This window comes from Fusarium odoratissimum (assembly GCF_000260195.1).
Source record: "Fusarium odoratissimum NRRL 54006 unplaced genomic scaffold supercont1.6, whole genome shotgun sequence".
Lineage (NCBI taxonomy): Eukaryota > Fungi > Ascomycota > Sordariomycetes > Hypocreales > Nectriaceae > Fusarium > Fusarium odoratissimum.
The window spans coordinates 1,727,018-1,748,775 of NW_022158692.1; the positions used below are offsets into that span (position 1 = coordinate 1,727,018).

The window sequence follows — 21,758 nt, forward strand, 5'->3', positions numbered from 1 at the left end:
CGTTGTAAGAGATGAATAAGCCACCTGCTTACATGGCGCTGAACGATGGCGCCTCGTATAAGAAGCTTCTATTCATACACTCTATTTAGCAGGTCTTTAAGTCCTGATAGAATCAAACCTCAATTGACAACCTCTGTTCATGAATCGTCTCATTGGCCTATCGCGTCTAACTCCCATCAGTCAGTTTCTCAAGCGCCAACATCTTCATACAATGGCTACGCACTACGACGTTATCGTCCTCGGCTCCGGTCAGAGTGGCAACCCAGTCGCCAAAGCCTTCGCCAATGCTGGTCGCAAAACAGCTGTGATTGAGCGTACGGCACTAGGCGGCACTTGTGTCAATGTTGGTTGTACGCCTACAAAGACCATGATCGCCTCTGGAAGAGCAGCCTACATGACCAAACGTGGTAAAGACTATGGCGTACACGAAGGAAATGGTAATGTTGAGATCGACATGGCTCGTGTAAGGCAGCGCAAGCGCGAAATCGTGGAGCAGTGGAACGCCGGCAGTGTCAGAGGTTTGGATGCAGCAGGTGTCGATGTGATTATGGGCGACGGTAGCTTTGTCGGCGAGAAGAAACTCAAAGTATTGTTGAACAATGGGGGCGAGAAAGAGGTCAGTGCCGATCAAATTTTCATCAACGTCGGTGAGAGGCCATCGAGGCCAGATATCACAGGTCTCGACGATGTTGATCCAGCACGAGTACTCAACTCGACTACTATCATGGAACTGGGTGAGGTTCCACAGCGTCTCGTTGTGTTGGGCGGCGGGTATATCGGCCTTGAGTTTGGACAGCTCTTTCGCCGCTTTGGTTCTGAAGTGACTGTTATTCAAAGGGCCAAGCAGCTTGTACCCCGAGAAGACACTGACGTGGCAAAGTGTCTCATGGATATCCTTCAACAGGATGGCATCACTGTTCATCTTTCGAGCACAGTGAACTCGATCTCAGCTTCGAAGGACACAAAGACACCTTTCGCAGTGAGCGTCAAGACTCCAGGAGGGGAGACAGAAGTTTCCGGAACACATCTCCTGCTGGCAACAGGCCGAGTGCCCAATACAGATAGCCTGAACCTCTCCGAAGTTGGCATCAAGACGACTCCTAGAGGTCACATTATTGTCGACGATAAACTCCAGACCACGGCTTCAGATATCTACGCCATAGGAGACTGCCACGGAGGTGCTGCTTTTACACACATGTCCTACGATGATTCTCGCATTATCCGCACCAACCTCATTCCAGAAGCTATGTCATCCACAACTCCAGCTATGCCTACGACAAAGGCGTCGATTTCACGAGTTCTGACTCCTTATGTCATGTACACCGATCCACAGCTTGGCCATGTTGGGCTCCACGCTAGAGACCTCGCCAACAGTTCAAGGGAAGTGAAGACTGCCACGATGCCTATGAGTTATGTTGCAAGGGCGCTGGAAACAGCAGAGCCACGCGGTATGATGAAGGCGACTGTGGATGCAAAAACCGGTGACATCTTGGGATTCACATGTTTGGGATTGGAAGGTGGTGAAATCATGTCGATTGTGCAAACCGCTATGATGGGTAATTTGAAGTGGTGGGATTTGGAAGCAGCTGTCTATGCTCATCCGACTCTGGCCGAGAGTCTGAACAACCTGTGGGGACACTGGGAATAACTGATGTATCTGAGCATGGCCATATATGATAGACATAGTATCAATATGAAGGCATTCAAACTGCTGTGCTCTGTGGTTGCGTGGCTGCGGCAGTTTGGCTTGTCTTCTTTTCAGCTGCCTCCGCTTTAGCACGTCGTTTCCTCGCTCGTCGCACCTCAATTTCCACGTGTAGCATTTCAGCGTTGACAGAAACAAGCCTTGGGATAATATCCTCTACTGCTTTCACGGAATGTGTCTGTGCCGTGCGGAGAGGCATAGGCGCGAATAACCCAAACCATTGCAAGGGGTTCCTGTTCTGTTGTCGCTTCTTTTCTGTAGGGCTGGCCTCTTTCGCCTCTGGTGTTGATGCATTGTCAGGCTTCTCGGCTGAGGAGGCTTCTTCCTTATCTGCTACATTGTCTTCGTCGGGAGCAGGAAAGAATGAGAAGCTAGGGCTCTGGCTTGCATTCTGCTCAATGGCAAGAAGGCGTGTTGCTTGCATTCTTTCATCGTAGTGATCCTGACCGTACCTCATGCCTCTCTCGCCAGCGAAATTAGCGCGGGCGATATTGTGAAAGACATCAGATTGAATCTGAGATAGACTCTGGCGGAGTTGACTGTATTCGTCTAGCAGGTTGAGATAGCGTTTAAGGAGCTCATCAATGTGTTGCTGCTCCTCCATGATGTGTGGTGATATATAAAAAGTGCTTGTTTCTGGGAAATCCAGAGGAATTCGGAGGCAATATAAGCGGAACAACGACGATGATCTGATTATAATTTGTTACAGAAAATGAATCACAAGTTTCGATGTAAATATATCATCGAGCGAATGAGTTGTAGTTGACAGGAGATTGATCAAAGCATGAGCCTGACTGTGCGGTATTGAAGCTGCCTGTCAAATGAACAGCTGTTCCCTTTAGGTTTAGCTTGATATGGTCCGCGGTGTCCGAGACATCCAGTTCGGGCAGTGAAGGACTACGTATACTTTTATATGTATATAAATAACCTCAATCTTGAACCTACAATAATTGTATTCTGTTTGAATTATTTAGGCTTCAGCTGAATTCTGTCACCTCCAACCTCTAAGCTTTACCTTCAGTGGCCCGCCCGTATACAAAACGGTTGGAATAGCGGACACAAACACTACTATACCCAGACTCCATCCGACAGTTGCCCAACCAGCGCTATCCTTGACCATTCCGCCCATTATAGGTCCTACCAGAGACCCTCCCGAGTATGCCATGTTATACAGGCCATACGCTTGAGCAATCTGCCCCGCACCTTCAGTGCCGTCCTCGCCCTGGACGGACCAAGTGATCTCGGCCATCAGGGGACCAAAGATGCAGGCCGTGGTGATGCCCACACCAGCCAAGAGCCCGCAAAGAAGGATCTTGTCTTGAATCGTATTCTCGTCGACGAACCTCAGACATACAACAAAGGGTGTGGCGAAGAGGAAGCCGAATGAAGCGAGCCACTTAGGCCCGTATCGATCGCCAACCATGCCAACCACAGGTCCCAGAAATGATGGCAGAATGACCGGGAGGAATATTAGTCCTGCTCCAATGGAGTCCCAGCCAAATAACTCGTGTGTGAGAAGGGGGAGAGTACTTTCGAGCGCCGTGTTGATAAGTGCCTGAACGAAGGTTCCCCACAGAGCAGCCAGGAATCGAGGCTGCCCCAGGAGCTTGACGAGTGTCTTGATAGGTGATCGTGATGGGTCTGACACGTCCTTGGTCTGCCCACCTGTTTGCTGAGCGATATTATCTTTGCTCTTCTCAATTTTCGGTTCCTCCGTTACGACACGTTCTGGATCTGCCTCGGCTATAGGTTCCGCCCTATCAAGCCACCTTTTGGTGTCCTTGACCTCGATGATGATAAGACGCAGGACAATGTCAACAGCGAGAAGGCCAAAGCACATGGCGAAAACGGAGTAGTAACCTCCCTTTCCATATACGAGACCTCCCAGTAGAGGTGCCACCAAGATGCCCAGACTGCAAGCTGTGCTGATCCAACCCATGGCTTTGCCGATATGCTCCTTGTCGACAGTATCGACAACAAGTGCAAGGCCAACAGTCCATGTTAGTGCGGCCGATATACCTTGCAGAGCACGGCCGATCATGAAGAGAGCAAGCGTGCGACCTACGCATAGAAAAACGGTAGCACCACACAATACAATAAGACCTATAAGCATAGGTACCCGGCGGTTGTGGATTCTGTCGGCTAGATAACCCCAGACAGCTGTTATAGTCACCATAAGTTATATACTATCACTTCAAGGGAGGACTGTGGACATACGAGAACCAGCCAAGAGTGCAGCACCAAACACGGCCAATGCTATGGAGACCCAGTACTGCACCCTTTTTGTGCTGATACCAATTCGATCCTGAAGAGAGAATGGAAGTATGGGAACGATGACACCATACAGAAAGATGTCCTGAGGCCATATTAGTCAACTGGCTCTTCAAAGTCGAAGAGCAACAGGCGACTTACAGTGAAGATTGCAAAGGAACATGTGGTGACGATGAGGCCAGCCGAGGACCGCACCTTGAGCAGAACCGGCGGCTTGTCCTTGTGAGGCCATCTTAGCAACCTCATGGCCAGCAATCGACAGTCGGTGCTTTGTTTAGCGAGCTTCTCAGGCCCGAGTGTTCATCATTTCAAGAGAGGTTAAAGCCTGGGAAGATGGATCTCAACTGACACTTTTCTAACATCTCTGTACCCACTTACTGCCCCCCGGATTGCGGACATCTCGCGCCCCGATGATGGACGGATGACAGGTCCGTATTCTCCGTTTGGGTTTAGCGCCATCTCGAGACTGTGATGTGATGAATGTGATGACTTTGAAGGTGAGATGTTTGCCGAAGATGCGGAGTATCTACAAGCTATTGATTACCAAGGTTTAGCTGCAGGAAGAAACTAGTTATAGATCTAGCAGAAGAAAGATGTGGGAGGCCGAGATGCAGGGTCAAATTATGCTTCAACGGCTCCTTAGTTAATGCTTAGGTTAGCCAAGACCATACTGTTACACGGAGAAGGAAAGAATTACAATAAAACCTAGATACATATATATAATTGGACATAGATTACTTGACGATCGTTCTGATGGTTTGTGGAAAACGGTAGTTGATGGTAGAAAGTTTTCGAAGCCCTCAACTGCCCAAGTAGACATATCTTGAGGGTCCATAAACAGGCCTTCCTTGAATCTGATAATGTCATCGTTTCTTTAATCATCGAGAACACTTGATGTTGATGATGGGAGACTACTAATTGGCTGTGGCGTTATAGTGTGGCATACTATACATTTCACAGCTGTTCCCCGTTGAGGTTCCCCGAATGCTACGCCGACGATAGCTTGGCAATGCAGGAAGATTGGTTCTTCCATATAGAAATAGGCGATCCGATCCTATAGGTTCATAAAAATTCCACGCTTATCGATACTATTCAAAGATTGGAATCATAAAGCATCACCTGAAGCGAACTCAGCAAAAGTAAATAAACGGGCGGGATAAACCTCTTCAAGCCACGAGACCGTGCAGATCGACAGATAACGAGCTGAACGGAGCTCATGTCTCAGTTTGAATCACGTATGATGAGAATATGCAATTTAACAAAAGCACCTTCGTGCAGGTGAGACAAGCAGATAAGCTGCACATTCCCCTCGTCCCATGTTGATAAGTTAGACCCCCAACATGCGATTGCGACAGGAGCATTATCAAGCTGAAATTGACAGGCGTGACAGAGCTGCAGCTGGAAGTCTGTTAAGGGTATGAATATGTGACAAGTTCACGAGGCTGATCTCCACTGCATAAACCTGAGCAGGGAGCCCTTGATCAAAGTAATATCCCTGGGCTGAAGCTTCAGTGTTGATGTCGGTAAGTTCCTATACTAGCGAGCGGGTGCTGGGATAAGTGATTCCGAGATTTGTGTCCGCGCGTGTCTCCCCGGTCACCGTTTATCACAGGGCTGTTGTGTTGTTTATCAGAGGGTAATGATACTCTGACTAGCGATATTGTCGCAGTGCAACAGGGACTCGAGAGACTCGGCAATTGCCAACAAACATGTTTTGTTCTTCTTCCTCTTCCTCTTCTTGTTGTTTCCCTTTGTTACCCTGCTTCGGGACGTCGCACACAGCACTCGAAGTGATCGTGTTAGGTGAAACGGGGGGGTTCTTTATTCGCATCTCCGAGCCAAAGGAGGTTGAAACACATAACACAAAGATCTTCGTCAATCCGCAGTGGCCAGTGGTCACGCGTGCGTCACAATTTGCATTCGCATCAAAGCACTCGACACTTGTAAAGCAGATCCCCTTGTTAAGCGAGAGCTTTGAATATAGGGGACCAAGGGCATGGACCAGAGAGAGCTACTTGCAACAAGCCCCCGACGCCTTCCGGATCACCAGATGGATAGGCTCTTAATGCGCTGCAACTTGCAAGGCGAGGCAATCAGGACCAGGCGGGAACAGAACGAGTCCAATCGGACATGTCACGATCTGATATACGACACCACCAGTGAAGCGAAGTCAAAGGACAAGCATACCCTTACAACAAAGCAACGCACGCACGGAGAACAATCGGATCTGACGAGCAGATCGTCGTCCCATTCTCTGACCCCTATTCCCTTACTTTTTTTTGTCACCTCTTTCTTTGGTTCTTGTCTTTATGCAAACACTTGGTGCCGGGTGGCCCAATCCTCGTGTCGCCATCAATTATCGCATTCGTCCTCTGCTACTAGCTGGTGTAAGTTAACGTCAATAACAAAGGGTCCTTGTTTGCGCCATTCAGCACGGTTCTCGCGCAGTCCCTCGAGGTCAAGTATTTGTTATGGCTAAAGGACTGGCTGACAGGCCTTTGTCCCAAATTTCCAAGCCAAAGACCAGAAAATTTGCCCCTGAGTTAGAAGGTTTCATATTTGCAACTGAGGGATACTCTGGATGGTTCTTATACGGGATAAGGCTGTCATTGAAGGAATGGCGTTGATGAATCAGGTATCCGCCTGATAAAGAGCTACTTTACCCTATGACGTCTATATGTGTGGTTGAAAGTATCTGGGTATTGATGACTAACAGTGGACCCTCCCTGCGCGCGGGCTCCCGTATCTTTGGGATGATGACGCTAAAAGGCCCTGAAGAGTTCCAGTATCGCCGTTGCACCTGCCATCCATGGATCGACGGACGCTCCAGAGTCCAGGCCTTGCCTCATTTCCATTCCATATTACGGCTTCTTGTGTCTGACATTGATTTTGCGTTATCATATCACTCACTTGGTGTCACTTATCAACAACTGTAATCTAATCATCGATTCGACTCGACTCCAATTTCGGATTCTTCTTGGTAAGGTAGGTATCTTGGATTTGCATCAAGAAGTCGGTAAACGATACCGACCAGCCAGCGCACAGCATCGCGACCTACCTAATCACTAACAGGTTGGTCTATTTCTTCATGGGTATCAGAGTCGTGACCACATCACCACCAACTCGACCATTTCGATCATAATCAGTACCTCACTCAGGATCTCCTGGAGTCTGCCTGACAACTCTATCCCCTTTCTCTTTTCTTTTCTTTTCTTTTCTGCTCTTTTACCTATAACCTCACATCGTGCATTTCTTTTCCCCTTCGTACCTTGTCCCCTCCACTCAGACTGGTAACGCATCCACCTCCCCAATCCACATTGGCCTGGCCTGGTCTCCTTTACTTGGTGCTTGTTTAGCCCATCAAGTAGAGGCGGTACTTTGCTGTACTGCTAAGCTGGCGGTTCTCACAAGTGTACTTGGCTGTACGTAGAGTACCTACCATTGGATGGGTGCTTGCCTGTCTAGGCTAAACATGGAACTGGGAGAGGTGCTGGCTTTGAACGTTCCAACCTCCCCCCTCTCTTCTCTCCCCGTCCCCGTAATACCATTTTCCTATCCCCTGCTCTGCCTGCCCCGTGCTAGGCTAGGCTGCCTTGTGCTGGTACCTCCAGGCTAATGCTACTGGTGTTGGTCCCTTTGCTTTGCCTTGCCTTACCTTACCTCACCTCAACTTGCTTTGCCTTGGTTTCCTGCCTGGCTTGGTTTTCTGCGGCGGTATCTGTCTGTCTGTGCTGCTACTTTGCTTCATCGAGGCCCACTACCACTGTACACGGCCTGTGCCTCTCTTTTTAACTCTTGCCAGCGCCTGTGCCTCTTCTCTTTTTGCTTGGACTGGACCCTTTACCAGCTGGTAGTCGCACGTCAATCAATCGTGTCTTCCACTCCCGCTCACCTCTCTTGTTGCAGGTTTGAAATTTCCGTTGACCGTAGCCTCCTCAGTCACTCCCAGGCTCTCCACCTCCACCCATTCGCTGGCCTAGATCCAGAACCCAAACCAAACCAAAGCGCACCTCAACGCAACTCCATACCAATCCGCTACCTAGACCTACCGAAAGCCGCATCCACCGCAATCTTGACTTGTCTTCAACCACCTCAATCCGCCATCAAACAGTACAACCCAACATATTCGCCTTCCCTCGACTTATCATCCTTATTTCGACCTATTCTCCCCGACACCTATTTGGACTCGACTTTCTCCGCTCCGCAACCCCCCGCTCTCTTACCGTAGTCGCGCGCATCCGCCCGCCAATAGAGCTTTACCACTCGACCGCTTGCATTTCACTTCAACATAGACGAGCTCCTGCCGAGGAGCTTTCGTGAGGAACAATGGCTGTTGTCGCAACTATTAAGTATGTTTTTATCGCTTGGATTTGTGCTGCCGCAATGCTTTGCGATGATTTGCTTCCTTTTGCTTGCTTTATCTCTACACCGAGATTGTCCTACGGCAAAGCACCCTAAGCATACCTGCGCATCTACTCTGCATGCCTGTTACCCTGTCCGCCATTCGCACAATCATTCTTGAGGCTAATCCGGTTTACCCCTTTTCTAGGTGCGTCGTCGTTGGTGACGGTGCTGTTGGAAAGACCTGTCTTCTCATCAGCTACACAACAAACAAGTTTCCCTCCGAATATGTCCCTACAGTCTTCGACAACTACGCAGTTACGGTTATGTGAGTCTACCTGCACGCCTATCGATCGACACCAGCCCCCCACAGGGTATCCCCACCTGCAATGGACGTCTTCAGTCATGAAAGCCATCACCGACTTCTGGCTTGAGCAGTGTGATGGATTCTGTGATAAGAGGGGCGATCTACGGATATGTTTGATGGGCGGCAACTTGGCCAGTCGAAGAAGGGTTGCTGATTACTTACAGGATAGGAGATGAGCCGTACACTCTCGGTTTGTTCGATACCGCTGGTCAAGAAGATTATGACAGACTGCGACCTCTTTCATATCCCCAGACCGATGTCTTCCTCGTCTGCTTTTCCGTCACCTCGCCTGCTTCCTTCGAAAACGTCCGCGAGAAGTGGTTCCCCGAGGTCCGCCACCACTGCCCTGGCGTTCCCTGTTTGATTGTTGGTACCCAGGTGGATTTGAGGGACGACCCTAGTGTTCGAGAGAAGCTGTCAAAGCAAAAGATGCAACCAGTACGACGAGAGGATGGTGAACGAATGGCGAAGGACCTGGGTGCTGTCAAGTACGTTGAATGCAGTGCTCTCACCCAGTATAAGCTTAAGGATGTATTTGACGAGGTATGTCTTTACTGTTTGAAAAACCTCCCCCATCTATAAACGTTACTTGAAACATTTGCTGATTGTATTATACAGGCTATCGTTGCAGCACTTGAGCCCCCTGCTCCTAAAAAGAAGTCACACAAGTGCCTTGTCCTATAAACGGAAATGGGATAGCCGCAGCCGAGCTATGACACCACCTTCTCCTACTTCCCCTGGGAATTTTTGGTTGAGTTAGGAACATGCCCAGTAGACATGCACGAATAGAGTTCTTTGGCGAAGGCACGGCAAGACGACATTGGGATGACCTGCGCTGGTGGAACGGAACGTTATGGGTTTCAAAGAGAGTGTTCGTTCTTTGCATGAGGTGAACTAAGAGACGGAACAAAACTCGGGGAGCAGGCGTCCTGTTCCGCAACGAGAAGAGGAAGAAGGTTTTGAAGGGGTGGCACCGATCGAGAGCTGCCGGGAGCCGCTGCGCGTAGCCCCCAGCCGGAACTTCCACCGAAAAGCCTCTTCTATCCCAGTGGTCTCCCCGAGTTTCTTTAGGCTGGGATCCAATGCATCTTGTTCTCTGGCCCTCGCGAGATGGATCAAGTGGCAAGAGAAAGGACTGGTAGCGGACGAAGACAACGATTCACACATCTAGGCGGGAATGCTTTGATAGGAAAGTTTGGCGATTGGGGTGATTTACATCAATGTCTTGTCTTGATTCATACTAAGTTATAGAAAATTTTGTATTTCATGTTTCAACCTTTCAATGGATCATGTTGACTAGCACCGGTGAACTTGCACTGAGATATGTTTCGGCGGATGAAGAAGCATAGTGGCATGAAGTATGGTCTTCGCTTTCAACTCGTCCAGCAAGTATGTTAGATCTTGCGGGGTTTCAAAGCTACCTGGTAAAGCTCTTCATACGTACTTGACCTGGGGAAATGCACTTGGCAGGCAAACCCTTGCTTGCCAGCTCGGTAGATGGATCGGGCCCGGACTGTCCTTGGGACCGGCTAACTGCCGGTGTATATTGTAGATCAAGTGTAGTTATCAACATAGTAGTTGATGTTGAAAGGGACATATTACTTGTCTGGGATGATGTCCTGTTTGAGACAAAGACAGACTGTTCTCCTCGAGTGCTGCAAGGTGTGGTGAATGACGGAGGGTACTGCGCCTTTTGACAGACAAGTGTACACCCTATGCGATGTGTATTAAGCATGATGCGTAATGGAACAAATATGTGTTGTCCGTAAAATGGTCCTGGAAATTAAGATACCTAGAAGATGCCTGCTCCTCAACAGTAAGGTATGACTGTAAGAGCCACACGTGAGATAGAAGGGAACTTGATATTGTAAAGTCAAAGAATGTTAGGGGATATCCCCGTTTATAACTGTTTGGCAAACAATTCTGCGGCTGAAGATGATTTGACTTTGTTAAGAATACCTAACGTTGCCGGTAGATATGAGGTGCCGTCGCCCCAACTTTCCTATCTCAACCTAGTTCCACACCAAAGACCCATTTTCTGGTCACTATCTCTCAACCCAAAAGTGAAATCATAGGGCCTCTATGTGCAATTCTATGCCTGAATCAGGCAAATTCGCTCCCTAAACCTCATGAGGGCTCGAGGCGGGGAAGAAAGACAACTGCGGGGAGATCGTTATCCGGTCAGAACTGCCTCGATTGACCAATCGGCGATCTTCATATCTCTCTTTTGAGGCTTTCATTGAGTTGAGGTATGTTTAATCTGATGGATCTTGACTCGTGGGGCCGGATGCCCGCCCGGTGGAGGGTGAAGCATAGGTAGTGACTATATAGACCTCACTGGTTGCCTCTCTTTTCTTCTGCTTCTTTCTCTCTTCTTGTGATTCTAAGTTCACATATTTGCAAGTTGAATTCATTGGTGAATTACAACTGCCGCTCATCATGAAGCTCCTAAACGTTCTCGCTTTGGCGGGGCTGGCCACAGCTTGCGCTCATGATCATGATGATAAGGAGTGGACGAAAGAGGAACTTGATGAGCTTGAGCAGAAATGGGGTTATGAGGTATGTGATAGGCTCTTGGTAGAGAAGGCTCCAAGTGTCTCACCAAACACATCATGACTATCATGAGAGGTCTATATACTGACTCCTCGCAGTGGCCCTTTGCTGGCATCAACACATTTGCCCATCTCAACCATGTAAAGTGCCTCACTGAACCCACTGAGCCTTTCGATATTGCTATTGTCGGTGCTCCTTTCGACACAGCGGTGAGCTACCGCCCAGGAGCTCGTTTTGGCCCACGAGCTATTCGCTCTGCATCTGCTCGTCAGACATCCATGCGTGGATTCAACCCTCGAGCTGGTATTAACCCTTACCAGAACTGGGCTAAGATTGTGGACTGTGGTGATATTTCTATCACCCCCATCGACAACAACATTGCTCGCGAGCAGATGACCCAGGCTTTCAAGCAGCTTGGTCGCCGCAAGACAGTTTCTGCGCTTGCGCCCAAGGCTCGACTGGTAACTTTGGGTGGTGATCACTCTTTGGCTCTCCCTGCTTTGAGAGCGTTGAACGAGATTCATGGGAAGCCTATCCAGGTCCTGCACTTCGATGGTGGGTTGATTGTGCCCTTCGTCAACTATCTTGTGAAGAACCTCATTAACACATCCACCACAGCTCATCTCGATACCTGGAACCCAGCTGCCTATCCTTCGTGGTGGGGAGCCACTCAGTTTACCCACGGCTCCATGTTTTGGATGGCCAACCAGGAAGGTCTCCTTTCAAACTCCTCCTCTGAACGCTCCGTTCATGCCGGTCTACGCACTAGGCTCTCAGGTAACGACTTTGCCGACAACGAGGACGACACCTCCCAAGGCTGGGTCCGCTTCACAGCCGACGATATTGATGATCTCGGTACCAAGGGAATAATCGACGGTATCCTTAAGGTCCTTGGTACCGAGAACCCTGTGTATCTCTCCGTCGACATCGATGTTCTGGATCCCGCCTTTGCACCCGGCACCGGAACCCCTGAGCCCGGTGGTTGGTCTACCCGCGAGTTCATCCGCATTCTTCGCGGCCTCGAGGGCTTGAACCTAGTTGGTGCTGATGTTGTTGAGGTGTCTCCTGCTTACCAGAATGGTGGTGAGGAGACAGCTCTGGCTGCTGCTCAGGTTGTGTATGAGATCATTAGCTCCATGGTCAAGAGAGGCCTTCAGGATGGCGGAAAGGAGGGCAATGGCGGCAATGCTGCTGCTGGTAAAGATGAGTTGTAAGTGGCATCAAGAGATGTGGCGTTATGTGTTATGAATGATAATGAGGACTTGCATGGGTTTTGGTCAGCGTCAAAAGAATGTACATGAAATGGAGAGGGTGTGATTTATAGCAGAGAAAAATATCATTGAAATTACTGAACTGTTCTGGTTCTTCCATTCTGGTTTCTCGGCAAATACTGCTACTGGTTTTAAAATTGCATACGTTTCACAGAACAATTCCATGAATAATACTCAGACTTATGGACGACTGACAGAGAGGATCATAAGATGAACTTGTTGAAGTTCAACGAAAGGGTCGAGAGGAACTACCTCAACGACTTTGCCTACAAGGTTTCCTTTGTTGGTGACATCTTGTAAGTCTAACTTGGGATGCTGCAATATTTGACTGGCTATTTGAACCATCTACCCGAAGTAGCAAACAAACTATGAAGCCTCGTCGTGCAACCCCATTTAGTATCAAAGGAACGTGTCTGTGCCACAGGTAACGGCTTGAGGGAACACTCGAAAGCCTTCGAGTCCTACGGGTCTCAGACCTATAGAAGGCTTGTGAGCAGCCTGGGAGAACTGAGAAGTGGCACGGAAATGGTCGAGCTTCGGTGCCTGCAATTGAACACCCAATCCTCCATATCAGTACGAACCATTATTGGTTGACGAATTGTGGTTTTACGTTGAGTTCAGTGCAAATACTCGCCAATAATTAACCATGAGTTTCGCTTGGCAGATGTGGTTGGAGATCTAATAGATATGATTAATGAATCCCTGAGGTAGTCACGTTCTCTCAAGGATAGGATGTAAGATGGTTTCCTTGACACTGACAGCACAAAGGGGGCATGGAACTCTCAGGGATGATAGGCGAGGTCTGGAGTTCGCCAAGATGGGATAGTAGCTGGTCAAGGCGCAGTATCCGTAGCATCGCGGGACGTGGGATCAGAGATGGAACCACTAACAGTAGTAGCATTAAATGAAATGCCACTTTCAGACCGACGTTTCTGTTCAACTCACTTAGGTGAGAGTTGGTGAACATTATGCGCAACCGGGAGTACAAGACTCTCAGCGTCAACTAGGAATGTATCCGCACACACTTCGAACCATTGAAAGCGGGTGGCGCGTCTGCGAAGCGCCTGAGACGCTTCCGAAAATAGAATTGACTTCCATGTTCTGAAGGCGATTGTGTTTGGGAGTGAGGTGCTTCAAGACTAGGGCCCGTGTTGATGTTTCACGGCGACTGGGGACCATGTAACAAGGGGAAGAATACGAATCGAATCGTTTTCCCTTCTTCTCGCTTGTACGACTTGTACTGAACTTTGAAGTACGTACAAAGATTGGGTGTAGTAGCCGCCATAGAGAGGCTCGTTCTGCGTGTCTTATATGAGCGGCTGGTTAGACTGAGCTACGATGAACTGTCTGATATTAGAGGCTCTGTTGGATCTGCAAGAGTCTCTAACGATACAGCTGTCAAACTGGCCTCACGCTGAGGGCATTTGAGCGTTTCAAGTGACGCGGGTGAAGTTACTCTTTGAGCTTTGAGCAAGTTTAGCGCGAAGAAACGGGCGGACCGTCAGACCCATTAATAAATAACCCATACGGAGTACATAATCATGAGTTAGGGGTCCAGTTTGTGCCAGGGGTGAAGAGAAGCGGTTGAGCGACTGTGGAATATGGATAATGGATGTATAATCACAGAGTTGGTTAAAAATTGGGGCATGAGCTGTAATGGTCATAGATCTTGGTAGAGACACAGTTGAGGAATGTTTCCACTGATGGTGACACTTGAATTGAGTAGATTCTCGTATATGCTGCATCCAAAGTCTATTCAGCATTGCTTTGGTCTCAATTTCATCATCATGCTATTTTATCCCAAAACAAAACCGGCCTAGCTCAGAATGGACAAGTCATGTCTGCTTTCATCAGGACCTACCTGAAAACTATCTGCACAACAATTACAGAGTAATAATAGCAGACTGGCTACCCCTATCTGATCCTGAGCCCAGATTTGATCGCGTGGTATGGATGGATATTCACCGGCAGATCCAAGAAGCCAAGCCGAGACAAACAGTCCAGTCTCCCAGATGGACGGGATTGGATTGCATGTTTCCCAACAAGGGGAAGCTTGTCTGTATGTAACATTGCAGTGCATATAATGTTATTTGCATCTCCAACACTGGATATCTTCAAACGACGGAACCGGTCGATGAAGGGCTGCTATTGATGGAAACTCATTATCCAGGACTAACCTTTTACCATAGATGTTCTGATACACTTGCTTTACTTCAGGCTGTTTCTATTGTCATTCCCAACTGGTATTGACTGACGATCAACGACTTCGGTTCAGTCCGTCACCGACCTTTAGTGACAACTAATCGACATGATCCCTGTCAGGGTCATTAAACTATCGGAGCAGCCAATTCCAACCTTGACCCCCTTTAGGCAATGGTCCCCTTGTCCAATGTCCCCTCACGGGCCCCTGATGTTGATGCTGGCCCCCCAGGCCCCAGAGCCTCCCCTTCTCCACAGCCCAACAGAGGCAATGCGTTGTCTGTCTCTTTGAACCACGAGACTTGGCCTTCAGCTCCCCCTGAAAAGATGCACCAATCCTCTCCTTTCAGTCCCTGACTGGCTCGCCGTTGTCCGTCGTCGGTAGCCTCTAAGCCCGTCTTGGTCTTAGTCCAATAGCTTTCACCTTTAGCCTCGACCGTTCATTTTGTGTTGGTGTTTTGTGCATGTGCTATTGATGAATTGTGCATCCACTCACTCACTCACTGTCTCTTCTCTTCTTTCATTTCCATGACCGTGAATTGACCACTTCATGACTCTATTCATTCATGCAGTTGGTTAGTGGAGGCACTGAGCAGTAGCATATTGTACATAATTATTTTATCACCGTTGGATTGCTGCATTCATTCTTGCCGCTCATCAGCTCTTTCCTGTCTTCTTTTCATGATCAACAAGTCATCTTTGATCATTCTTTCCGTTCTCGATCTTCTAACTTCATCCATTCCTTCTTCAACTTCTTATTATCAATCCGTCCTTTTCCATCAACATCCTCTTCTCATAATCTCAACCTCTACCTTTTCTTCTTATTCTTCTTCTCTCATTTCATAATTATCCCTTCTCAATCTACAACTCCACCCACCCACCGAACCCTCCTCCACCTCATTCCCTACCAGGTTTGTCTGGGCCTTTTTTTCTCTCCCTCCCTGGCGCCTCTTTGCTCATTTGAGCATTATTACCTTGCATTATTTCCAACCTACTGGACTGGCTTTTTTGTACCTACAGGCTATGGGCTACCACCCACAGCTAATCATTCGAGCTTCTATTACATTACTTGTCGGCCTGAGGCTCACCGAGCACACCCCCTGTGTTTCCTGGTCCCTGATCTTTTGGAGGTCAACCTAGACGGCATCGAAATTCATCCCTCTCTCTCCCTCCTTTGACTCCTTCTTCCCTCCACATCTGTACCGTCCTCTCATCGACGCCGACTTTTGTCTCTTCTTCTTCTCCGTCAAGTCTCGTCTCTCATACTCACTCACTGTCTAGAGCTTTCATTGATTGCTCCTTGGCAGATGCAGTGTCGTTCTTCCTTCTGTTGAGACTACACTTTTCGGCTTCGTCGACACTCGTTTCGGCCATATTGCTTTATTAATACTTTTACCTGCTCAGCTCACTTTGTCCCTGGATATCATCCTAAGCTCGGCAAAGCTACACACACTTGTGCTTTACGTTTCTCGTTCGACATTTCGATACACTCGCTCTTGCAACCGATTACCATTATTTTGCATCTTCAGCCTCACCAAACCCTACGGTTTCGATTCGGCCGAAAGTCTTTCAAATTCGATCGCCATATATACTAAACGGTCGCTTCCTGGAACGACCTTTTTCATTTTACAGAGCTGCCTTAACTTATTCTCTTTCGAATAAGTCAATCCGCTTCATAATATTCGATTTTATCGACTTTATTCTGCATATCTAGTTGCTTTAGCATTGTTATACGGCCTGCTTTGACTCGCTGGATTCTCGTGATTTGACCGATTTCCTGAAAAATCAGCTCTGCTGTGCAGTCAGTGAACTTGAGACTTGGAACGTCTGAAATTCTTCAGTCGGATCATCCCCCAACTTCGCAGCTCTCTCCGTGCCTTACTCGGGCACAACCAATTCTTCAAAACGGCTGTACTGTCGCACGTCGGGCGGGACTCGCTCGTCCCCCCTCATCTGCTCGGTATGCAAGACCTAAATGGACCCGTTGGCCAGGGTGCCCCTAATGGCCCTGCCAACCGCTTCGGACATGCCTCCAAGCCTTCCAACAGCGATACTGGTTTCTCTCATGGCGCCTTCAACTCCAACATCTCTGGCTTCGCCGACCGACATCCTCGACGAGGTAACATCCCTTCGATCAACACCCAGCCTCAGCCTATGGTCCAGCAGGCTTCGAACAATGGAGTGGACATGGCTACCCCGGGGACTGCATTTGATATGCAGTTCACCCCCCTTTTGCCTTCTCAGCTGCTTCTCGGCAGCCCTTTTCAGCCCGGTACACCGGCTGCTTTTGCCAGTCCTCAGTTTCAGAGCATCCCCGGATTTCAGCAACAGCAGGGAAACAACCAGCAGCAGAATGGTATCTCCAGCCCTGTGCAGCAGACCATTTCTCCTCAGTCATACCAAGGAATAGTGTCTCCGTCCACTTATGGTGCTCCTCAATTCTACCCTCCCCAGTCCCCCACTGGCGGTTTCGGTATGCAGGCACCTCTGCCTCCTACCTCTCCCGTCTCAATGGGATCCGGTGTTGTTACAGGAACCAGCCGAACTGTTTACCTTGGTAACATCCCTCCGGACACTGTGGCTGAGGAGATTCTTGGTCATGTTCGAAGTGGTCAAATCGAGTCAGTCCGCCTTCTGCCCGACAAGAACTGTGCTTTCATCTCGTTCCTTGACGCTAGCTCCGCCACTCACTTCCATTCCGATGCCATCTTGAAAAAGCTCTGCATCAAGGGCCAGGACATCAAGATTGGTTGGGGTAAGCCTTCGCAGGTCCCGACCTCTGTTGCTCTGGCTGTCCAACAATCTGGAGCTTCACGAAACGTGTACTTGGGCAATCTGCCTGAGGAAGTTAGCGAGGAGGAACTGCGCGAGGACCTTGGTAAGTTTGGTGCCATTGACACAATCAAGATCGTCCGCGAGAAGAACATTGCCTTTGTCCACTACCTCTCGATTGCCAACGCCATCAAGGCTGTCTCTCAGCTTCCTCAAGAGCCCAAGTGGCAGGCCCCTCGCCGCGTCTACTACGGAAAAGATCGTTGCGCCTACGTTTCCAAGACTCAACAGCAAAATGCTGCTCAGTACCTGGGCATTGCTCCTGGATACGCCCACATGCTCACAGGTGCCGACCGTGACTTGATCTCGAATGCTTTGGCCCAGCAATCTGTTGCTGCTGCTGCCGTCGCTACGACTGCTGGAGGTATCAACAACCTCGGTAACCGAACCATCTATCTTGGCAACATCCACCCTGAGACGACCATTGAGGAGATTTGCAATGTGGTTCGTGGCGGACTTCTTCACCACATCCGTTACATTCCCGACAAGCACATATGCTTCGTTACCTTCATCGATCCCACCGCTGCTGCTTCGTTTTACGCTCTGAGCAACATTCAGGGCCTCATGATCCACAACCGACGCCTCAAGATTGGCTGGGGCAAGCACTCCGGAGCTCTTCCTCCTGCCATCGCGCTGGCTGTGAGTGGTGGTGCTTCCCGAAACGTCTACATTGGTAACCTTGACGAAACCTGGACCGAGGAGCGTCTACGACAGGACTTTTCCGAGTATGGTGAGATTGAGCTTGTCAACACTTTGCGTGAGAAGAGCTGTGCTTTCGTAAACTTCACCAACATCGCCAACGCCATCAAGGCCATTGAGGCCATCCGAGGCCGAGACGACTACAGGAAGTTCAAGGTCAACTTTGGCAAAGATCGTTGCGGTAACCCTCCTCGTCAGATGCAGCAGTCGCAGTCTCCTCGTGGCGATGGTGTGTCTTCTCCTCCACCTAACGGCTCCCAGAACAGCGGTTCTCCCACCAACGGCAACACTCCCCAGCAATCAGCTGCTCTCTTCAATGCTAACAGCAATCCTTTGACAATGTATCTGAACCAGGTCTCTCACCAGGCCCAGCAGCAACAACATCACCAGCAACAGCAGATCGCTGCTCAACAAAATGCCCTGTTTGGTACCGCCCAGCCATCTCCTAGCGATCTCGATCTCGCCATGTCCCAGCAAGTGCCTGTTTCAGGCCATGGACAGTCAGCGAGCATTTCGAATGGATACTCGGCCAACAGCGCAGCACCAGGTGCTACTACGATTGGTGGCTTGCTAGCACCAGGCCGAGGTCAGCATAGCAGAGCGGTCAGTCTTCCTGTACTTGCCCCTGGATTTGAGAACGGTGGAAATGCCTCCAACGGTATTCCCGGAGCTGAGACCGAGCAACGACGAGGTCATCATTACCAGGCAAGCTACGGCGGTATGGGGTCTGGATTTGGCCTTGCTATTCAAGGAGGCCTGAACGGTTGGGTTGAGGAGGAAGTTGCAAACTAATGACGCTTGTGCATCTTTATGCTTTCACTCTCATCACAAGCGAGATTGAACGAAAAACTTGCTTAAACGTTGTAATCGACGTCACTTGTGGCGTTATGTCCTTGATTCTTGGGGCTTTACAGACCTTCATTCTTTGATTTCCCTTTTTCTTGATAATTTACCCCTTCGGTGTATCTTTTTTTGTATTGCAAGTTGGTCTCGACTTTTTATGTTTTGCTCATGAGAGGAAGAGAGCATTCGGAAGAAATGGGATTTGTGATTAATACGCCCCCTTTGTGAAAGATGGGAGCGCTCATGGTTGAGACGAGACGCTGTTTGAACTGGAGAGAATTCAGCATGGGATGGATGGATGGATGAGAGGATATATCATTTGCGTTTATGTCTATTACGGAGTCTTAGGTTAGGTTAGGCACTACAGTCTTGAACGCAGATCATATGATCACTTAACAATATGTCTATTTATGTCTGTGACAGTTCAGTTCTTCTACATGGGTGGTGTCTTATGCATGTACCTAATTAGTTTATAGCCGCCGATTTGAGGTCTCGAGGTCGTTGACAGCAGAAAGAGATTAGAGCCTAATGGTAAATGCACGCAGTCTCCAGGACTGGGGCAGTGTTAAATATTAGAGGATCTCGGTTACCTCCCATGTGCTTGCAGATTATTTTCACAATTAATATCCCGATGGCTCGGGCTTAGAAGGAAAGGCTGGGTCCTTTATATTGGCGCGACACTGTTGTTTCCAGTTTATGGGTGTGAACTTATCCACAATCTCCTTGAAGGCCTCCTGTTGACGGGTAAGTAACGCACGACACCAGTCTTGATTCCAGAGTTGGTAAGGAGGAGATTATTAGAGCGTACCAAAGTGCAAAAGGACTCATCACCATCAAGATGCTTGCCTGTTGGTGCACAGCCAGGGATAGTCACCGGGCGGTCATTGTAGCGCAGGCGGACATAGTAACCCTTCAGGCGCTCCTTTTCGTTCTCTGTCAGGTCTGGAGTCTTCTTCCGGCCGATGCCTGGGGGTGGTAATCCAGCATGGGAGGCTCCTTTACTACCCAAGCCGAAGAAGGACAGGAAGCCAGTGGGTTTAGGGGCTTCAGGAGGAGGTGTGGCGCCTGCATTGACGTGACGGAATAGTTCAATCGCGACGTGACTTGTGAAAGGCGGCCAGGCCTCTTCGTTGAAGGCGCCGAGGCTGGCGAGTGTGGCAGCAAGAGTGGTATCGTGACAGCCGCTCATTCCAAATCGTACAGGTTGTGGTGTAGTAGCAGATACCTTGTTGAGAGCCAGCTCATACTCGCCATCAGCAGTAGAACGCTCAGCACTGCCGACCATACGAGAGACAACGTCTCCGAGAAGTCCACCAATGCCTAGAGTGCGGTACTCCTCACTCTCTTTGTATCCGGCATACCACTCCTCAACACCGATCTTCTCAATAATTCGCTTGACTTCTCGATCGTAGAACTCTTTAGGTAACCGAGTGGCTTGACCGTGGGCCTTTGTAGCATTGATAGTGTCCATGATACCACTAAGGCGAGGACGAGAGTCCACAGCAACGTGCGGGTGTTCCTCAGGCATCCAGCGACCGAGGCGTTTTGTCAAATATGCCATCTCGTCGGAGTCGTTCCAGCGATCAGCACAGCGCTGAGCAAAAGCGCGTGCGAGAGCAGCGAAGCGTCGACAGTTGCCATCATTGGGGAAGAGGGTTTCGTCAGCAGGTGATCGAGTAAGGATTGTGGGAGGATGAAGGCCAGAGGCGCGAGCTGAGGGAGGATAGAGGCCGTAGAAAGCTTGCTGAAGAGATTCAAGAGCGCGGGGTATAGGTGTAGCGCGGAGGTAGATGGCAGCTGTGTCAGTGTCAAAAGCGAGTTTTTCCGGCAAGAAGCGAAGCTGATCGACGTAGAGATGGCGCAGGCGCTGGCCAAGATTATACGTTGTTTCTCGTCCACGATCGGTCAACATGCCCATATCGCAGATAGCATCAAGCTCGCCATTGCGGCCAGTGGCTAAGATAGGCGCATCATCAGGCCCAAAGGTCTCGAGACGGCGCTTCCACTCGAGAGCAGTAAGGCCTGGGTTGTCGGCGGGATCGACATGGGTGTCGGTGGCAGAAGGATCGAGAATGACGCTGGTTAAACGACGAGCTGCAGAGCAGTATGGCCAGAAAGGTGCAAGGCCTGTGGAAGTGAAGCGAGCGGTGATAGGTGTGCGTTCGCCGTGACGGAGAAGGATCTGGACGAGTTGCAGACGTAGTTGAGGCGGATAAAGGTTCTTGATCTCAGCTTCTGAGTACGGAGGTCGGGGTTCGAGAGTTGACATTGTGACGGTCCGGCGGGTATCGAGAGCTGGCGGTGACTCTGATGATCAATGATAGCTTTGCTTCAGGACAGAATCGTCTGGTTTCGAGGTCATGACATAACGATCCGATTAAATCTTGGTAATAGCTCCGTTGCGCCGCCCGGGCCGCGTCGGCGCCGTTGACCGGGGCCGAGTGGGGCTATAGCACGAGGGGAAGAAAGTCGGTGGATGACGTTGACGATGGCGTTGAGAACATAGTGCGGGTTAGCTGCCAAGTTTAGCATAACTAATATAATCTTTGTTGATTGCAGAAGATAGCTATCATCATGACCAAGGCTGAGGCTTCTTGAAGAGATCCGCTCTCTTTTGCATTAAGATCTTCATTCCTTTTGAATCCTCAAGGCTGTGCTGGCATATCAATGCTACTAG

At 49.4% G+C, this 21,758-nt stretch overlaps 8 protein-coding genes across 15 annotated transcripts; 4 read left to right on the top strand and 4 right to left on the bottom strand.

Annotated features, from left to right (window-relative positions):
• Positions 1-211: 211 nt before the first annotated feature.
• Positions 212-1,648, top strand: FOIG_05237 (uncharacterized protein; the record flags this gene model as incomplete). Its single annotated transcript, XM_031203765.1, has 1 exon — positions 212-1,648. One exon carries the CDS (start codon positions 212-214, stop codon positions 1,646-1,648), a length of 1,437 nt encoding a protein of 478 aa, XP_031067344.1.
• On the bottom strand, positions 909-2,506 carry FOIG_05238 (uncharacterized protein). The gene has a single exon (XM_031203766.1). It carries the CDS (start codon positions 2,307-2,309, stop codon positions 1,704-1,706), a length of 606 nt encoding a protein of 201 aa, XP_031067345.1. The 5' UTR covers positions 2,310-2,506; the 3' UTR covers positions 909-1,703.
• A 65-nt stretch (positions 2,507-2,571) lies between these two features.
• FOIG_05239 (uncharacterized protein) lies at positions 2,572-4,609 on the bottom strand. 3 transcript variants are annotated; one of them, XM_031203767.1, is made up of 3 exons: positions 4,118-4,609; positions 3,923-4,061; positions 2,572-3,865 (listed from the first exon to the last, which is right to left on the bottom strand). In XM_031203767.1, the coding sequence occupies exons 1-3, from the start codon at positions 4,220-4,222 to the stop codon at positions 2,697-2,699; spliced, it is 1,413 nt and encodes a 470-aa protein (XP_031067346.1). In that variant the 5' UTR covers positions 4,223-4,609; the 3' UTR covers positions 2,572-2,696. The 3 variants fall into 3 exon arrangements, with proteins under 3 accessions (XP_031067346.1, XP_031067347.1, XP_031067348.1); XM_031203768.1 differs by having other exon boundaries at positions 2,572-4,061; XM_031203769.1 differs by having other exon boundaries at positions 3,923-4,609.
• Positions 4,610-5,059: 450 nt separating this feature from the next.
• On the top strand, positions 5,060-10,337 carry FOIG_05240 (cell division control protein 42). 4 transcript variants are annotated; one of them, XM_031203771.1, is made up of 6 exons: positions 5,060-5,499; positions 5,646-7,048; positions 7,883-8,325; positions 8,526-8,645; positions 8,849-9,227; positions 9,303-10,337. In XM_031203771.1, exons 3-6 carry the CDS (start codon positions 8,303-8,305, stop codon positions 9,366-9,368), a joined length of 588 nt encoding a protein of 195 aa, XP_031067350.1. In that variant the 5' UTR covers positions 5,060-5,499; positions 5,646-7,048; positions 7,883-8,302; the 3' UTR covers positions 9,369-10,337. The 4 variants fall into 4 exon arrangements, with proteins under 4 accessions (XP_031067350.1, XP_031067352.1, XP_031067351.1 ...); XM_031203773.1 differs by lacking the exons at positions 5,060-5,499; positions 5,646-7,048 and adding an exon at positions 7,173-7,826; XM_031203772.1 differs by lacking the exons at positions 5,060-5,499; positions 5,646-7,048 and having other exon boundaries at positions 7,173-8,325.
• A 407-nt stretch (positions 10,338-10,744) lies between these two features.
• Positions 10,745-12,664, top strand: FOIG_05241 (agmatinase). 2 transcript variants are annotated; one of them, XM_031203774.1, is made up of 3 exons: positions 10,745-11,243; positions 11,336-11,792; positions 11,856-12,664. In XM_031203774.1, the coding sequence occupies exons 1-3, from the start codon at positions 11,124-11,126 to the stop codon at positions 12,449-12,451; spliced, it is 1,173 nt and encodes a 390-aa protein (XP_031067353.1). In that variant the 5' UTR covers positions 10,745-11,123; the 3' UTR covers positions 12,452-12,664. The 2 variants fall into 2 exon arrangements, with proteins under 2 accessions (XP_031067353.1, XP_031067354.1); XM_031203775.1 differs by lacking the exon at positions 10,745-11,243 and having other exon boundaries at positions 11,308-11,792.
• A 2,210-nt stretch (positions 12,665-14,874) lies between these two features.
• On the bottom strand, positions 14,875-16,081 carry FOIG_05242 (uncharacterized protein; the record flags this gene model as incomplete). The annotated part of the gene is made up of 2 exons (XM_031203776.1): positions 14,875-15,124; positions 15,978-16,081. 2 exons carry the CDS (start codon positions 16,079-16,081, stop codon positions 14,875-14,877), a joined length of 354 nt encoding a protein of 117 aa, XP_031067355.1.
• Positions 15,235-21,457, top strand: FOIG_05243 (uncharacterized protein). Its single transcript, XM_031203777.1, has 2 exons — positions 15,235-15,618; positions 16,112-21,457. Exon 2 carries the CDS (start codon positions 16,670-16,672, stop codon positions 19,028-19,030), a length of 2,361 nt encoding a protein of 786 aa, XP_031067356.1. The 5' UTR covers positions 15,235-15,618; positions 16,112-16,669; the 3' UTR covers positions 19,031-21,457.
• On the bottom strand, positions 19,002-21,469 carry FOIG_05244 (acid phosphatase). 2 transcript variants are annotated; one of them, XM_031203779.1, is made up of 3 exons: positions 19,890-21,469; positions 19,405-19,815; positions 19,002-19,350 (listed from the first exon to the last, which is right to left on the bottom strand). In XM_031203779.1, the coding sequence occupies exons 1-2, from the start codon at positions 21,348-21,350 to the stop codon at positions 19,702-19,704; spliced, it is 1,575 nt and encodes a 524-aa protein (XP_031067358.1). In that variant the 5' UTR covers positions 21,351-21,469; the 3' UTR covers positions 19,002-19,350; positions 19,405-19,701. The 2 variants fall into 2 exon arrangements, with proteins under 2 accessions (XP_031067358.1, XP_031067357.1); XM_031203778.1 differs by having other exon boundaries at positions 19,405-21,469.
• Between the last annotated feature and the right edge of the window lie 289 nt (positions 21,470-21,758).

Bases quoted from the DNA above. Each gene is read 5' to 3' on its own strand.
- FOIG_05238 (XM_031203766.1), bottom strand. From the start codon at position 2,309: ATGGAGGAGCAGCAACACATTGATGAGCTCCTTAAACGCTATCTCAAC.
- FOIG_05239 (XM_031203767.1), bottom strand. From the start codon at position 4,222: ATGAGGTTGCTAAGATGGCCTCACAAGGACAAGCCGCCGGTTCTGCTC. The intron at 4,062-4,117 runs GTAAGTCGCCTG...ATATGGCCTCAG, and splicing joins GTTCCTTTGCAATCTTCACT to GACATCTTTCTGTATGGTGT. The intron at 3,866-3,922 runs GTATGTCCACAG...TGACTATAACAG, and splicing joins TGCACTCTTGGCTGGTTCTC to CTGTCTGGGGTTATCTAGCC.
- FOIG_05240 (XM_031203770.1), top strand. From the start codon at position 8,458: ATGCCTGTTACCCTGTCCGCCATTCGCACAATCATTCTTGAGGCTAAT. The intron at 8,646-8,848 runs GTGAGTCTACCT...GATTACTTACAG, and splicing joins AACTACGCAGTTACGGTTAT to GATAGGAGATGAGCCGTACA. The intron at 9,228-9,302 runs GTATGTCTTTAC...TGTATTATACAG, and splicing joins TTAAGGATGTATTTGACGAG to GCTATCGTTGCAGCACTTGA.
- FOIG_05241 (XM_031203774.1), top strand. From the start codon at position 11,124: ATGAAGCTCCTAAACGTTCTCGCTTTGGCGGGGCTGGCCACAGCTTGC. The intron at 11,244-11,335 runs GTATGTGATAGG...GACTCCTCGCAG, and splicing joins AGCAGAAATGGGGTTATGAG to TGGCCCTTTGCTGGCATCAA. The intron at 11,793-11,855 runs GTGGGTTGATTG...CATCCACCACAG, and splicing joins CCAGGTCCTGCACTTCGATG to CTCATCTCGATACCTGGAAC.
- FOIG_05243 (XM_031203777.1), top strand. From the start codon at position 16,670: ATGCAAGACCTAAATGGACCCGTTGGCCAGGGTGCCCCTAATGGCCCT.
- FOIG_05244 (XM_031203779.1), bottom strand. From the start codon at position 21,350: ATGTCAACTCTCGAACCCCGACCTCCGTACTCAGAAGCTGAGATCAAG. The intron at 19,816-19,889 runs GTACGCTCTAAT...ACCCGTCAACAG, and splicing joins ATGAGTCCTTTTGCACTTTG to GAGGCCTTCAAGGAGATTGT.